The sequence below is a fragment of the Chrysoperla carnea genome, chromosome 1 (assembly GCF_905475395.1).
Source record: "Chrysoperla carnea chromosome 1, inChrCarn1.1, whole genome shotgun sequence".
In the NCBI taxonomy this organism is placed as follows: Eukaryota; Metazoa; Arthropoda; class Insecta; order Neuroptera; family Chrysopidae; genus Chrysoperla; species Chrysoperla carnea.
Window position 1 is genome coordinate 102,321,944 of NC_058337.1, and position 18,731 is coordinate 102,340,674.

The following is an 18,731-nucleotide window of genomic DNA, read 5'->3' on the forward strand; positions in this document are numbered from 1 at the left end:
TATAAACAAACACTCTTCCAAGGTGAACAATAATTTCAAAGTTCTTAAAATCTCTTAGGATAAGATAATTGTGCTTGTTCGACATCAAAGTCACAATATAAAAGCCCATGCCTTTTCTGTAAATTTGGGAAATGGCATCCTCATACATTCATAGAGATATGAAGATTATGGCAACTAGTAGTCAAAAGTGAATGGCTTAATGTTAATATTTTTGAAAGCAGAAATTTTATAAAGAATACCCTTTTTTCGTAAACCTTATAATAAACAAGTGAAAACAAACAACTGATTGAATTAATTGTTGAAATACCATGTATAGATTGTGTTGATTACACTGTCACATTACACATACATACATGTCACACATACACAACTGATATTCTCATATAATACATACTATACAATTTGCGCCTAATTTGCACTCTTACGGGTAAATAGTGATGTTTACAAAAAAAAGTTTCAAGCGAAAGTTGTTTATTTTTTTATAAGAAAAATTTTTTACATTTAAACTTTTGTTCTATCTCTAACGGTTTACAAGAACCAATTGACCTATGTTGCCCATTAACGAACTCGACCTCACTTTTTATGTCCTGAGCACGTAGTAAAAATTTGAGCCTGATATCATTTTTCGTTTTTGAGTTATCGTGTTGACGGGCAAAAAACCGAAAATGGACTAATTTGCTGATTTTATAAACACCTATTCCAAAACTTTTGTCCCTAGCATCAATAATTTTTAGCGTTACAAACTCAAGGGCGTATTTACGGGGGGGGGGGTAATAGGGGTAACCCCCCCCCCCCCCAGAAATCAGGGAACAAAAACGAAAATCGGGTCTCAAATAAAATTTGAAGTTTGACAAAAACAATGGAATAGATGAATCTTAAAGAGAAAACAAAATCAAATCTTCGGTAGTAGTTAGTTCCCAGAGTCATAATTCAAGTTTAGCTCTTTTATACATACACCGAAATGTTGAAATTAATATTGATTCGGTAATTAATAAGTTTGCTACTGAAAAAAAAAGAAAATTAGATTTTATCTGTTGAAATAATTATTTTATATTTGTGATATTATGTATCATTCTTACGTATTATGTAGTATTTTATTAAATTACAAAAAAAAAAATTACGTTTATGTTACTTTATTATTAATAATTTTTAATAACCATTATGTTCCTTAAAACCCTAAAGTTTATTTTTGTAAAGTGTTTTTATTTTACATAGAGATTTAAAATTACAAATAATAAAGTGTTATTAAAAAAGTGTTTGTTTTAATTTTTTTCCTTTAACCCTCTCTTACAGTTACAAGGCGGCTTCTTGAAGTTATTACCCCCCTAAGAAAATGTCGTAAAGACGCCACTGTACAAACTTGGGACTAAACTTAATAATATACTATGATATATTTCATATATGCATGGTATAAAAAACCTGTGCTGTGTTCCATTTTAAAAAAAAAATCAACTTTGATACTTTTCATACTTTCCGCCATCCTGTAACTTACAGTAATAAATTTTAAAATGCACGGCCAATAATCTTGTATCAATCCAAGAAACCAAATTTTCGTAAAATAAATCGGTTTAGCCATAATGCTTCGTGTTAAATATATAAATATTTATAAATATTCTTGGAAAATATAGTTATGAACTGTATGCCCTAGAACAAGAACTGGTGAGATGGAAGTAATGTTTATTTGAAAAAAAATTCTTTAATCGAATAGATTTTGTGGAATTAAATTGGTGGAAGAAATATTTTTCAATAAAGATTATCAATCTCAACTTTTTTCTTTCAAGTTTTTATTTGTTTGATAATTTCGTATATTTAAGAACCTAAAGGTATTTTTTATTTAAAGTGTAGTCACTTTTAGAAAAAAAGAACACACGTTTATTATAGCGCTTAATTAGTGTTACCAATCCCAATTATTAGCTTAAAAACTAAAACTGGCATCATGTGATATGAAGTATTTGCTGGAATCTTATCATTTCCAAACATTTATCACCATTTACAAGTGATAACAGAATGTATATAGCTGCATCGTACACTTGTAATTCATGTTATGGGTTGTAGGTAATATAATACCTAAACTAAAACTGGTCACAATACGTATATCACTCAAGAGTTCTCTATGGGTCGAAAAACCACGCCTAACTGACTCAAATTTTGGTGAAGAGAAATATTGTATCTGTTTTTATTACACTCTTCTTCCGCAATTACAAAAAGGTTGTAATAAAAACCATTTAATATTTCTAGCCTAATGCCTGTCCCTATTGGTATACCTACTCAATATATAAAAATTAAATATTTATCAGAGTGTATTAAGTTTAATGCCAAGTTAGTAACGTTTAGAAATATTAATGCTACAAACAAAATTTTGGTGAATTTTGGTGTAGTTTGTCCGACTGCTCATCTGCCCACCATCACGATATCTCAAAAAAGGGATATCGAGCTGAAATTTACAGTGTGTTCAGGACATAAAAAGCAACTTTGTGTTTGATAATGAAAAATGTAGGTCAATTGGGCCATATTTTTCTAAAGAGAAAAAAAAATCATCCTTGCCCTGATTTACTCCATTAAACAACTTCATAAATATTAATTTTAGAAAAAAATGGTTAAAGTAAATGTTTTAGGAAATTTGTGGATTTAAAAGTTGAGTTATTATCGTTTTCTTGTTTAAACAAATATTAGAAAACATATCGGTCAAATAGTCAATAAGTAAATCGTCATAGTCGTCTGCATAAACGTGATACAATAAAAAAATTAGTTTACAAAAAAGGTAGGTATAATTTAATTATCTGCAATAAAATTTACTCCCATTTTTGGTCTAAATAATGGCACGGTTATGGAGATATACTCCAAAAACGGTTTTCCTTAAAATGTAGGCACTTCCCTCGCCTATTTTTTTTGTGCATTTAAATTCAGTACATGATACTGAGCCTATTTAAATAATAACTGTAATGGCATGTAATGTAGAGTTCGTACAAAACGAAGTGGCACCGAGCAAGAGAGAGTGTAGATACGAGTGCACATACATATACATCATACACTCTCTCTTGCTCGGTGCCACTTCGTTTTGTACGAACTCTAACTGGCTTCTATATAACCTTTATTATTTACTGCATCTTATTATTTAATTAAAATTTCCATAAAAATGTTTTATTTAGGGAATGTATTTTTCAACATTTAAGTTTTATAACCATGCATTGGATAGTAAAGACTAAAGAACAATGACTACACATTTTCTGAGAAATTTTCTTTATCAAATGCAAAAAAGAAAAGATTATTCGAAATATTAATAGGTTTAAATTAAAGTTAACAAGGTGTGTGTAATATACGTATATTTAAAAGACACTAACAATAGAAAAATGACCTTGCTGTTTTTTTTTTTTAATAGTTACATGTTATTTTTAATAAACGCTTATCAAAACTTTAACTAACAAATCAACTTTTACGAATTTTGATAAAGATTTAATGAGGTTTTTCTTTGTAGATAAATACACTTCAATACTGTTTTTAAATGTCTTTATTTTTTGCACAACAATACTGTTATTATTTCATTCTTCATGCTTTTTTAATAAAATTATTCAAAATCATTCAAGTTTTCTATATTTTATTACACTTTGTTCGACGATTTTTTTTGATTGAAGTTTTTCTGCATTCCAGCAGAAATGAATGTAGTTGAATAAATGAATTTTGATCCAAGGTACGGTTATGTACACATAGATAATTGATATTCCCATATAATACAAACTATACAATTTACGCTCTCACGGGTAAACAGTGATGTAAACAAGATCCAATTGACCCATGTTCCCAAATTACGAACTCGACCTCACTTTTTACATCCAGAGCACGCTATAAAAATTTCAGCTTGATATCTCTTTTCGTTTTTGAGTTATTGTGTTGACAGACAGGCGGGCAGACAACCGGAAATTGACTAATTAGGTGATTTTATTAACACCTATACCGTGGCATCAATTTTTTAAGCGTTACAAACTTGGGACTAAAATTAGTATATACCTTGATATATATCACATATATACATGGTATAAAAATGATAATGAAAATACCATTCTAGGGTACAAAAGTTCACCCTGGTGGAAAAAATATTTGAAGAAAGAATAAGAAATTCTGAAAAAGTCTTAGGAACTTTGAATTTCTCAACGTTTTCGGACTAGTCTAATTCAGAGTTATTCAGAGTTCTTAATACTTTTTGTTAGTTTTTAAGACTTTTTCAGAGTTTCCTAAGACTTATTAACACTTATTATTTTTTCAAATATTTTTTCCACCAGGGCAAAATAGCGGCAAAGAAATTCGATTAGTTCGAAAAACACTGTTTGAAAATTCGGCGGCCGAAAATTTCAATTTGTAGTTCTAATCTCTCTTTCGACTTCCGATAATATAAAACTCGAATAAAAAAAAAATATCAAGAACATAATATTATTCTGGGGATTTCCGAAGTCACTTAATCTTCAAAACTTTGAAAATCCACAATAGTAACCGGAAAATTCAGTTTTATACAAAAATACCCATTTTTGCCTATAATACAAAAAAAAAATCATATATAAATGGTTTTCATGATCGCTGAATCCAAATCTGTACTTATGGAGGATAGAAGGACTGTACTTAATTTGGTATTAAGAAAAAAAAATACTAGTATATCGTAATATTTTTTCTGGGTAGCAAAAGTAACATATATTTGGAGTAACAAAAATAAACTTTTAAAAAATATTTTTTAATTTTTATTGTATTGAAGTTTTCAATAGTAAAATGTTTTATATGAAATCAGCTTGCAAAAGCTTACGGTTAGTGTTAGATTCATAATAGGGACACTATAGAAGCAAATTAATTCACAAAGCAGCGAAATTTCCAAGGGAGTGCATTTGGAATGTGAGCAAAAATACAATATTTCACATGTAGGGAGCAAAAGTAAAGAATGGAAGAAACAATAATATAGAAGGCTTCGCCTCGGACGACAATGAACATGAGATCTGAGACAATCTTTACTTGCTTCCGTTTTGTGTACTATTATTCTGCTCGACGGAACTTCGTTTAGCACAGCGGCACAGTATACACTTTCCACCCGGAGAGGAGAAAATGGTTTTTTGCCTTATCGAAAAAGCTCTTAGAAGTGTGATGATATTTAAAATATTAATAAATAAGAATAATCGCAATAATTTTGACATTACAATAAATTTTCCCCCCAGGGCCTCCAAATTCTTAATACGGCCCTGTTGAAATAGCCTGTATAGAAGGCGGTGTCGAATATTAGTTTAAAAAACTTAAAATTTCTTTGGGGTTCGATCAAGTTTTTGAGTATATTCATATTTGTTCTTTAAAATTTTAACCCAATAACGAAAACCTCTTATGCATATTGCATTCAAAATGTTTTATAATGGATAAAACTTCTGTCAAATATAACCTATCTTTAAGAAAATAAGGAAAAGACACGAATTCATATTCATACATTAATTCCTTAAAAAGATACGAACAGTTTAATGACATAATGTACAAATTAAACTCTCGAAGCAGCATTTAAAATCATACTTAACTTGAACCTTTAACCGACTTCAAACAAAAAAGAGGAGGTTCTCAATTCGACTGTATTTTTTTTAGTTTTGCTACCTCAGAACTTTTGACTGGGTGAACCGATGATTAATGATTCTATTTGAAAGCTGGTGCTTCCCGTGTGGTCCCATTTCAATTTGGTCCAGTCCTGACAATGGCATCCATGAGAAAACCATATACTTAAGTCTTAAATTTGTATTAAGTATGTGCGCGACAAATGGACGAATAACTCAATATCACGCCAAACGATTTCGATGATTCGTTTTTTAGCGACAAATTAGTCAGTGTACTTCACATTCACTTACAATCACAAAATAAAAAAACAAAAAGAAAACCGACTTCAAAAAAAACTATTCCAAAACAAATTAATATGAACTAAAAAGTAAAAACTAACGATAATATAATGTAGTTACAATTATCGTTATTTTTTTACTTTTTAGTGCATATTAATTTGTTTTGGAACAGTTTTTTTTTAAGTCGGTTTTCTTTTTCCAAACAGAATTACTATTACAATATCTTTGGAATTTAGCAATTATCGTGCTAAATCTACTAAATTTTCATATTGGGCAAACTGCATGCCTACCAAATCCCGTTATATTTGGCCAATCATTTTTCGAGTTATTTTATCGGTAATGCAGAATTGCAGAACCTACAATTATTTCTAATCTGCATCTACGTGTTTCATGTGTATACTACCTGTTTCTTCCATTTACACTAATATAAGAGATAGATTTATACTAAAAAGAATTTTCACTTGATCAATATTTAGTACCATTGCATTCTAAATCTAGAAAAATTAAACACAGATACCACAAACGCTTGAAATAATTAGTTACATTGTAAGATTTTTTGATAAATTTTAATGATAGTAGAACTTATATGATTTTTCAAGTTTTTCGAGATCTTGCTTAGTTTTCGAGATATTGTATTTTAATATAACTTTATAATTATATACAAATCGAAAGTTTTTTTTTTTTTTTTTTATCTAGTAGGTCTGAGTACTGAGCAGAATGATTTTAGTTGTGGCGTTTGAATTCAATACCTTGAAAACTAGGCGAAAAATTGAAAGACTCTCATGTTTCGTTTATCATCAAAAAAATCTTACACAAATCAAAGGCCTTTTGCTGCCTTTCAACAAATTGTCTGAACATTTGATATAAGAACCGTCTCAACATGTTAATCAAAGGTGTCTAATAATAGATTCAAAGTTTTATGAATGTACAGTTTTTGAGATAGTTGAGATCGAAGTTGAAATATAGGCAATTATTCACGTCTATCAAAAAATACGCAACGGTGTGGAATTGCGGATGAAAGTGTCGTCCTCATCCAGTCATCAATTTTATACACAAATTATAAAAAAATTTTTAGAACTTTGTTGCGAAACTAATAATTTTCCTTTACTTTTTTCTTTTTTTTACGGAATTCCCTGATATTTCCAGGTTTTCCAGTAATGTGGCCATCATGGATATTTCGTAACCGTTGATTCCTTGAAGTTAAGTAATTGCACACCAGTGACACGACGCGGAACATTTACAAAATAACTTAGAACATTTAAATCTGTAACAAATTATTTCAAGATAAACTGTAAATGTCTATTTTTTTGGATTAAGATAAGAAATCTGTAAAAATGACATAAAATATGATTCGATGAAACATGGATAAAAAAATAATTAACCTTTGTATTTTATAAATCATCAATTATTACATTTTAAAATTGTAATTATAAAATATTATTGTTTTTAAATAAGAAAATTTAATTGCTAAATATTTTTAGAATATTATTGTTGAGCGCATTGTAAAAGATGGCTATCACTACCTCTACCACTAGCTTCATGATCGCCTTTATTAAAGCCACTACTACTGGAATCAAGTCCATCCTCACAATCTTGAAGATCAACTTCTTCAACATCATCACCAATTGGAATATCAACTTTTGGTCGTGGTGGTAAGAACGCTTCAAGTTCCTTAAGTACATTTTCTGTTTGGAAATGATTCTCAGGGAATGTTACCGAGAATTTCACATATAAATTACCTTTTTCAAATGGATTCTTATAAATTGGCATACCCTCACCAACAACACCTTTTACATCACCAGGTTTAATTATTTGACCTGGTGGATGTGTTATTATTAAATCACGACCATCTAAATGTTTAACAGCAAATTGGAAGCCACATAACGCTTCAGTTAACGTTATTTTATGAACCATAATCAAATCATCATCACGTCTCTGGAATCGTTCATGCTTTTTCTGTGATAATATAATCACAACATCACCAGCCTCACAATCCGGTTGTTGATCACCCTCTCCACGGAAGTATATTCGTTGTTTTTCACGCATACCCTTATCAACATGAACTTCAAGTATCTTAGTTTGATTACAAACTTTATGACCCCGACAGGTTATGCATTTATCACTTTCTTTGATCATTTCACCCTCGCCCATACACTTGGGACAACATGATTGTACTCTTTGTGCCATATCAACACCCCAACCCCATTGACGATATTCAACTTTGACACCAGTACCCCGACACATATCGCATTTAGCTTTAGCGCCAGTTCGACTCCCTTTACCTTTACAAGTGACACAAATCACATTTTTACATAACTGTAATTTAGATGTTTTCCCGTTGTACATATCCTCTAATGTCACTTTTAATGGATGTACCGTATCTTCACCACGTTGAGTACGTCGCATAAATGGACTACCACCACCGCTGAATAACCCTCCTCCAAATATGTGTGAAAATATGTCATCAGGACTACATCCTGAACTTCCTGCACCTTCACGTAATCCTTTCACTCCATATTTGTCGTAAATATCACGCTTCTTAGGATCCGCTAATATTTCATAGGCTGCTGAGATTTCTTTGAATTTATCACCAGCTTCTGGGTTTTTATCAGGATGAAATTCCTTGGCTAATTTTCGATATTGCTGTATTTACACGTGTAATTAGTAAATGATACGGTGGTTTTTTTTATAAAAATTTTGATTATTACTTACCTTTTTAATTTCAGCGTCTGTTGCAGTTCGACTTACACCTAACATTTCATATAATTGATTATCGTTCATTTTTTAATAATTTTTTTTTTGTTAAAATACTCTTTAAAAAATTTTAATAATGAGGTTACTCTATTGTTTCATAAAAACATAAATTTGTAATATTTATTTTTATGAAAGTTTGACAGATTTTCTAACAAATATTTTGTCAAACTTTTAATGAATTTTTTGAAATGAATTTTTTAATTTTTCTTTATAAAATATGCTCATTAAATTTCAATAAATGATTTAACAAAATGAAAAATTATGTATACACTTTTTTATTTACTACACATGCGTCATTCTAAACTTATTTTCATTTTTATTTGCACATTCGTATGTTTCATGTTGTGCGCGTGATCTTCAAACGCATTTTTCATTATGGCGCTAATTGTGGCGGTTTATTTTAAAAATATTATTCTATTAATGTAAAATTATTTTTCGCTTTCTATAATAATTTTCTGTTGTAATAATTATAGTTACAAAACTAATGATTTCTACGATAAACATCTCAAATTTTTTCAACCAGTTCAGATGCATAACATAATTTTCAACCGTGAAAGTTTAAAGAATAGTAAATAATCTGCACAAAGAAAGGTACGAGAAATAGAAATCAGTCAAACGAAATAGTGACGGATTGATTTTATTATACAAAGTGGTTCCAAAAAAAGTAACGTATCATATTGTTGAATTATTTTGACCATTTTGGTTGCAAAAAGTAATCTATGTAATTATGTATTATTTAAATGTAATTATTAAATATTGTTGACATAGATATTTCACTGTGATATTATTTTATAAGAAGTTAATTATTACAAATTTATTCACATTTTTCATTTTAATTTACCCGATAGCTAGCGTTTTAACAATCTTTCAGGGCCTTCTCAAATCGAATGAAGTACGTATTTAAAAAACTAAATATTTTCAATAGAGATTTCGAAAAAACTGAAAAATTTGCAGGTTTAGTCTCACCTCCCGTTAAATTGTAAGGCTCATTACGCTTATTTTTTAAACTGCATTATGTTCAACATTTGTGTTAAATTTTGTTTAGCCAATATCACTTTTAAGAATCTAACGATTTCTGGTATGTTAAATCTCTTAAATCGTTTAGATTACAGAGTGTGTGCAAAAAATAATCATACTTACCTATTAGATACATAAATTCGAAAAACAGTACCTTCCTTCTGAAACAAACACTGTTTTAAATCTTTATTATAACACCATGCAGAACAAGATTTTTGAAATTTTGGAAATGTTTGATATTCAAGGTGTTTCATTTTAAATGAACCAGGTATTTTTCTCCTTGGGATTACATTTTTAGAAAAGATGTTTCGTAACAAAGTTGATTCATAGGCCAGGAAAAATCATGAAAATATGAAAAAAGGAAAATATTTAAATTTAGGCAAAAAATGTTAGCTAAGCAACCGGTATATACTTGTAGGAATGATCGTTAATGGTGTATTAAGCATTTGGCGGAGTAGGCAACTGCGTAGGGTCCACGGAGAAAGGTTAAAAGAGAAAAGACACATGGGGGCGCCAAATTGATTTGGTGAAGAGTAAAAACAAAAGAAAAGACAATTTTTTTTACGAATGTTAAAAAAAACCGGTACCGACTGATTTTTGCACCCCGGCTTGTGGACCTTGACATATGGTTAATCCGGTACTGTTAACTAGAATAAAGCTCGAATTAAAATACCCCCACAAACTATTTTCTTTCGTTTATTGTATTGCATTTGACAATAATAAAGTTAAAATTAAAACAACCGCGTCTTATTTTACTCACATATGCATTTATCGGCTTGAAATGACTATAAAGAGGTGCCCCGCGAATTTCATTGCCAAAAAAACGGGAACTTTTCCGGAAACCAAAGTTAAATGAGTGGCCTTGCGAGTAATATGTAAATGTTTCCCCTTTATATGTAAATAAGCCCTGAAGTTGCAACGACGATTAATAATGATTCGTTTAAAATGAAAAATGAACAAGAAACGTTAATTTAATAATTTTTAATCGTACATTTAAAAAGACATTGTTAAAAAATTAAAATCTATATACACTTATTATAAATATTACATGGCTTAAAAAATTAATAAAGAAGTTCATCAATTATTTACAAAAGGTTTTAAAAGCAAATATATTTTTTAGATATTAATTCATGTTTTTTTTTTGCCTTTTTGTTTGTTTATTTTTTCTTTTTTTTTTTTTGTTTTGTTTAATATAGGTTGTACTTGTGAAATGATATTTTCAGCTGATATTTTCTGAGAGACTGAGAAATCATATTGCACTAGAATATTTATTAGATATTTTTCTAAATAAGGCGCACGATTGCATATTTTTCTTTTTAAATTTATTGTGAAATATTTTTGAGAGAAATGGCAAAAAAATATGATATATGAAGATCAAAGGGTTACATATCGTTGTTTTTAAGCATAAACTCAAAACCATTGTTAAAATTGAAAAAATTAGAAACTCTTGAATTTCGGAAAAATAATTAGGTAAGTATAGCAGCCCTAGCTTGAGAGATGTAGCGAAGAATTTTGTTTAGGTGTTTCTTACGGGTTTAATTTTTCATCATTATAATCTTTTAATGTTTAAAAATATGTAAGGAGCCATTACAATTGGCAGATTCATACTTATGATGACCATGAAATAAGCATTTATTTAAACATTGGTGAAAATTCGAAATTTTATTTCAAGTAAAATTTAGTTTTATGCCAGACATTTATTGTCCGATTTACAAATTCGCACACAAAAGATCTTGCAGAATCCATTTCAAACTAACACATATTTACAATCACACTAATCTCATTTAAACAGCCATAAGTGGTTTAGTTTTAAGCATTTGAATCAAAAACAATGCCCAGAATTGTCAGTTGGTTTTTATTGACGAGTAAACCGGGTCGTTTCAATATCGGTAGTCGGTCAAGTTTCAATTGTATATCAATGATTGCGTCTAACTGAACTAGGTGCTTAGTAGCGCTCAGTTATTACCAGAAACTCATCGATAATTCATTTTTTCTGATACATGGAGTGTCGTTACTAATTGAGCGCTAGCGATCGCTCAGTTCGACTGTCAATTTAGAGTTGCCTGTTATTCCCCTAAGGATTGAAGATCTTTCTGGAGCGTAGGTATATAGACCTACAATAAAGAAATCAATTCCTCTTAGACAGCACGTAAGGCTTTTTCAACCCAAATCTTTACCTTGCTGAGCGGTACCCAGATTTGTAACATGAAGATTACAGTGGAGGACATATCAGCATTTTCTCTAACAATAAAGCAGCACTTCTGGAATTAGTCAATCAAACTATGGGTTTTTTTTATTGCAAAGTTAGAAATGTAAAACACTTAAAAAAAATTCTTCACTAGCTCTCAGATTATTATAAAAAATTGATGTTAAGTTTTGTAATAACAGTAACTGCACTTTACTGAACTATGTTGGAAAAAATTTTAAACAAATATATTAAAAAAAGTCTTTTTTAATATTTCAATACTTATAAATTGGATGCACTATTTGATTATTGATTATTAGATGCAGTGTAGTCGCGATAATCCGACAAACGTTTTGCAAGCCGGTGTCGAATTATCGAATATGTCGGACTATAGAGTACTGCCATCAACTCCCTGCAGCCCGGAACATTAAAAAAAACAAAGTATCTTGTAATCCGACAAATTACACATCCAAGTTATAAGATTTCAACCATTTTCTCACTTTAGGTGCAAAGTATCCTTGTATTTATAATAAATCTGTATTGTAATTATTGTTATATGTCGGATTACAAGGGTCTCCGCATTACTGCGGTTCTACTGTAATTAGATATACATGTTAAAATCTAGAAAACGCTTCCTTATAATCAGTTGAAGAAATTCAACTGATCAACAACGACTCAATAAAAAAATAAGTATTTCAATCAACACGAAATAAGTATTTCAGTATCAAATTCCGCCAGAATTTGAAAAAGTAATCACAAAATAGTATAAAAAAGAACAAGCGTCAAGGAAAATCCATGTTGTCTTTTACATAATAATGACATAAACATAAATCGAACAATTTTGAGAATATATAAACAAAATCGGGTGTCCCAAACCACCAATACACTCCTTAATTTTGAAATATATCGTTGAATGTGAATCTGACAATCTCTTATTATTAAATCGGACATGCAAAATCGATTGGCCATGTTATCTTTCTTTTTTTAACTCATTCCATGGCTGGCAACTGGCAAAAATTATGTACCTTTAATTTAGAAATTTATTTATTATAAAAATATTATCAACTGTTGTTGGGCAATGTTTTTCTTAAAACAAAAACATCCCAACAATAGTTATTATTTATATTATAAGGGACAACTTTCTAATTTAAAGTATTACTCTTAGCAGATATTAGAAAGAGTCTGAATAAGCTATTTTCGGCCGAAATTGAAAACATGTCCAATCCATACGACATGACAAATTTCCTACTGAAATATTTAAGGTTTCAATTTCAAGATAAGATTGATTCTTGGTGAAAGTAATTAGAGGGCACTATAAGTTGATAAGTTGTTAATCGATAGCAAAAAATTCTTACAGAATATGTGTGCAAAAAAAACATTTTATAGTTATTTTGACCATTTTGCTGGATCCTTTTCGATTCACTTCAATCGAAATTAAATTAAATTTTGTATGTATGTCAATAAGTGAGTTAGGTAGGTATTAATTACTTCATTTAAGCTCCAACCACACTATTTTTAAAGTCTTAACATCAATATTTTAGAATAGTTGGATTAAAAAATAAAATCTAATTCCATAACAGCTTTGCTTAATAGAATTCACTTAGTTTTATTTGAGAACCTAATTGATACTTCTCCGTAATATTTCAATTTAGTATGGTTAATATGCCTTTTGTTAGAGGTAGATTCAAATAAAAAAAATTTCAAATAAAAACGAAATACTGTTAAACGTCACTAGGTAGATTATCTGAGTATTATATCGGCCACCATTAGATTTGAACTTAACTATTCCAATAGGTAATCAGGGGAGATGTTTTTTAAATGTACACTACCTACCTTTTATGGATTACACAAAAAGAGATGTTTTTCATACCGTGTTGGATTTCAAATCCTATGGAGGCCGTTACAAAATTCATCTATATATATAATAATCATTTTTATATAAAACTTTTTTCACACAATTATCGAGCAAGTTTAAACACTGTAATTCAGCTTTTTTTTTTACTACAGGCAAAATAGGATTTTTTGTATTTACACGTAGAGGCACAAAAAGCGAGACAATGTTTATATTATAGTTCAGTAAAATAATACATTGTGGTATGCAAAAGGTCGGGTAGTTTTGATTTTTTCCTATGTTGTTAGTGTTAGGTCCATGACTTAAAATCCAAGTTTTCCACCTCGGGGTGCCAATGCGCGCCGCGGGGCGCGCCACTTTTTAATGAAATATCGAAAATTTGACCATTCCTAAGTGAAATCTTGCGAACGGTTTATTTTACAGAAATATTATTTTAATAAATTAAAGGGTAATAAATTTGTGACAGTTTAAGCCCAACACCAGGTTTGTAGCGTAAATAATGGCTGAAATACAAACCTTCAAAATCAACCAATTTTTCAAAGATTTGTGAAAATCGTGATTTTTTAAAAATATTTCCACAATATAATTGTTTAAATCAAACGCCGTATAATTAATTTAATTGTGTATGTTAGTTTATTTGCTATAAAAGAATAAAAGAAAGTATTAATAAAATTATGAAAGAAAGAATGAAAAGTGTGTTTGTAGGAGTTATATATTAACATTTTTTTATCAATGAATGTCCTATTTAGTTAAAACAATACAGTACACTTTGGAAGTATTTGTTACAAATAACGATAACAGTATCTATTTAAAGTTTTCGCATTTTTGATGGGCCAGGATGGTAATGCTCAAGCTCTGCCTGATGCTCCTTGTTCTCTTCATCCAGTGGAAAATTTAACTCTCCTATATCTTCATTTTTAGAGTTATTTATTGACGCCAGCATGTCGTCTTCGTCTTCAAAGCTCCCCTCAAACGGATTTATTTCCGAAACGTTTTCGCAAGATTCTCCTAGAGAACAGGTGCATAGAGAAGAACATATAAGACCAGCTTTACGGCAACCACATGAGTTCTTGCACGCTTTCTTACAATTGCAAGATATCATTTTAAGAAGGGATTCAGGAGCTGCATCTCTGTCCATTTTGAGGGGAGAGAGCCCAAATCTGGTAGATACCCAGCCCCATTCAAGAGGGTTTTTCTCTTGACCTAGCCACTTCTGTATCTTAAAAATGATACTTTTAAGCAATAACCATGCACGAACATTCAGATCATTTTAAACAACAAATCTGACAATAACATGACAATAGAATTAATTTGTTTTTACTAAACTACTAACACCCAGCTGATCAATTAATAATGCAGGTTTACCAACCTATATCATTGATCCCAATTATCTTAGTTAATTTATTTTGAAGATCTATAATTCAGCCATTATTTACGCTAAAAACCTGGTGTTGGGCTTAAACTGTCACAAATTTATTACCCTTTAATTTATTAAAATAATATTTTCTGTAAAATAAACCGTTCGCGAGATTTCACTTAGGAATGGTCAAATTTTCGATATTTCATTAAAAAGTGGCGCGCCCCGCGGCGCGCCTTGGCACCCCGAGGTGGAAAACTTGGATTTTAAGTCATGGGCTCAACACTAACAACATATCCAAAAATCAAAACTACCCGACCTTTTGCACAGCAACCCCATATTTTCATACATATTTACTGGATTATTATAGATCACTCAATGTATTATGTATATTAGGGGCAAGAACATATATAATGACATAAAAAATTTTGTGCCGAGCTGTAATGGGCCGTGGCTGACCTTAAGACACCTATCTGGGCTCGGTCTAGACATCGAGCGTTGTGTACTTTCTACTGCGCATCAGGAAGTTTAAGTTTTGCAATGGTAAAGAAGGTGAATCATCGCCTCTTCCCATTCTTCATGATGACAGTTCCTACAATAGTCGTAATTTACTAGAATTCCTAAGCCTACTGCTTGTTTTCTTAACAGCTTGTAATACGAATTACTAGCTTGAAATCCATCAAAGTTGGAGCGATTTGAGAATAATCGTAATCTTTATAGGTGTTTTAAATGAAAATAAGTCAAGTTTTAGATTGATGTTGCGATTGGAACTTATGATTCACAATCTAAGCGAATTTTTACTGAAAATTCTGGAAGAAGATAAACCTTCTTCATCCAAAACGAATTACTTACTTAATGAACCTGTATGGCCTGAATAAAATTGATATTGTGTAATAAGATCTTAAAAATTTAAAAATTGTCCCACTTTTTATGCCGATCAGTAAAGATCGATTTAGTCGAAGTACATAATACAATAAGAAATTGCTAATTAATTTCATGCTTTTTTTGATTATAACGACTAAAATTTTACATTAAACTTAGTTCCTAAAAAAAAATCAACTATAATGCCTGTATTATTTTCATTTAAGTCCTAAAAGTCTAAATTTTTATACTACCTACCAATAAATAAAATAAAAAAAATAAAAATGCAACAAAATACGTAAATTTTCGAAATATCTATTTGAATATTAATAAAAACGTAAAACTAAAAATAGTAATCAATATACTTATTTAAAAAAAATAAATACAATAATAATTAATATAAAAAAATGACATCATAATTTAATTTTTTTGCAATTGATTTGGATTTTATTCTATTTGCGAGTTTTACGCATATGCCTATTTACATTAAAATAACTATTAGGTTTGCTCTGATTGTCCAAAATAACAACTTTCAATGTTCCAATCAATCCAATCGACATGCAATTATGTAAATTAATTTGTTTAAGCAATGGGTCTTTCGTGGGAATATATTCCAATTTTCATACTCTTTGGAATATTGATTCAGCCCAATAGGCTTAGAACAAAATAAATAATAACGCCTTTTTAAAAAATTAAAATTAACATTTTAGAAGTTAGAAATATAAATTGAAATTGACCAAAATTCAAAAGCACGACTCTTCAGCCGTTCCAGAAAAATGATTTTAATAAAATTTGTAATTTTGCATGCATACAGTAATTTTTATTTAAGCTACTAAATGTCAGGAGAGACCACTTATTGAGTTTACTAATTTAAAAAAAAAAAAAAGCCTCTTATTTTTCTTTTCTTTTGTATATATTCGTTTCCGAAATATTGAAAACATATTTTTCAAAATGGAGATTGCAGCAATCCCTAGGTGAGGGTGAAAACTTATGTTTATTGTCCATTAGATTAAACATACTCCAGTTAAAAAAATTGTTAATTTAATGGTAATAAAAAAATTTTATCTTACAAAGATTTAAACCGTAAAATGTGCTATTTTATTTTATTTTTTTCACTTTGTTTTGGACGACTATTTACATTGCATAATATTAATTCCTTAAATATAATTGTAAACGATAATAGAAAATTAAAATATTTTATTTAAACGAAAAGTAACAAATAAATGACAAATTTGTTTGTAAAATTGACATTATAAATAATCTTCACCATCGTGGGCATGTAAAAATTTTGTACATACATTATGTTGGATTGAAAGTCGGTATTCACCATATTTAAATTGTATCAAAATGTCCGAATACTTTACCTAATACTTATTATTTTAATGTAGTACACAATTGCAAAACAAAACATAATTTCATAAAGCTCAAATTTTAATCAACTCAAAATTATAGCTAGCAAGTAATTAGAAATAAAAGCAATCAAAGTTTACGCATGGGAAAATGATTGTTTAACACACTCACAATGCAATTCTTTTTTTATTAAAATTATTTTCTACTTCCCAAAGATTCGTGTTTAGCCTTCGGATTTAAAAAGACCATTATCTATGATTTATCCTCTTACATGCCACTCAAATTTTTTACTGCTCGAAAATTTGATCTGATTATCATCAAAGCAAAGGTAAAGAATACAGAACTAAGACGAAATCTAAGTGCACGGACTACCCCACTTAATCTATAAAAAACTTTGTTTGAAAGTTTCATCTAACCTTAAAATGCATAAAAATTATCATTTTAGTCATTTCTTTTTTTTTTTGCAAACGTGGCCGAAAAAATTCGGACATAAAAGCCAAAAAAAAGAATATTTCCCAACTATAAATGTATTGAGAAATTGTCATTATTTTAACTTTCTCTACCGTTTGTTGAAGTCCTGCTGTTATAATTTGGACCACTTTGTATATATCACAAACTATCTACTCATTGAGATTTAGATCAATTAACAGTATTGAATTTGAACACCATTTATCCGTACGCTACTTACTTATCAATTTAATTTCAATTTTGTATTCTATCATGGAGATCATATCAAATATTCGACCTTAAAAAACGTAAATGTGAGATGTACAAAATTATTTTCAGTAATAATAAAATTAAAAAAATTATCACCATTCAGATTGCTTTATTAAAATATCTACCGTTCAGTTTAAAAATCTGAGCTTTATGATATTTTTTTTCTTCAATTTACAATTTTGATCAATTATTTCAATCTAACAATCATTTTTTTAAATCACGTAATACGTTTCGGTTTTTTTACTCAAATAAATTTATTTAAAAAAATTAAAACTGAAGAGTTTTTTAAAAAAAATACTTTTTAAAATTATAAATTTTAAAATAAGTTATTAACTAAGTTACATTTCTTCACTATATAATAAGAATTAAATGCAAATTATCTTCATCATGTTTTTTTTTTTTTAATATTGACCTAATTCCTGTAAATTTGTAGATGTTGACATTTTTTGATTATTTTATTTATTATTAATTTCAATTAGGGTATTATTTATCTGATAAATGGCTGAAAAGTAAATAGAATAGACTCTGGTTCTTAATTTCAAGCTTAGGCAAATTTTTGTTGAACAAGTAACTAAAGTGCTTCAAAATTACTTTACACTGCTTCGAAATTAACGCGTTACTTTAATAATTATAATATTCTTAATAATATAAACAAATTGAATGACAGGGAAGTTAGGCTTGGAATATCCAATCAGAATATTACATTTGATCCAGTTGAACGTTTCGTCCATTTATTGAGACTTTTTCAGCAACTACAAATTATAATTATCAAAATTTCCCTCAAATACATAA

At 29.3% G+C, this 18,731-nt stretch overlaps 1 protein-coding gene across 1 annotated transcript; it reads right to left on the reverse strand.

Annotated features, from left to right (window-relative positions):
* Positions 1-7,291: 7,291 nt before the first annotated feature.
* On the reverse strand, positions 7,292-8,717 carry LOC123303256 (dnaJ homolog subfamily A member 2-like). The gene is made up of 2 exons (XM_044886266.1): positions 8,559-8,717; positions 7,292-8,489 (listed from the first exon to the last, which is right to left on the reverse strand). Exons 1-2 carry the CDS (start codon positions 8,625-8,627, stop codon positions 7,332-7,334), a joined length of 1,227 nt encoding a protein of 408 aa, XP_044742201.1. The 5' UTR covers positions 8,628-8,717; the 3' UTR covers positions 7,292-7,331.
* Positions 8,718-18,731: the final 10,014 nt, after the last annotated feature.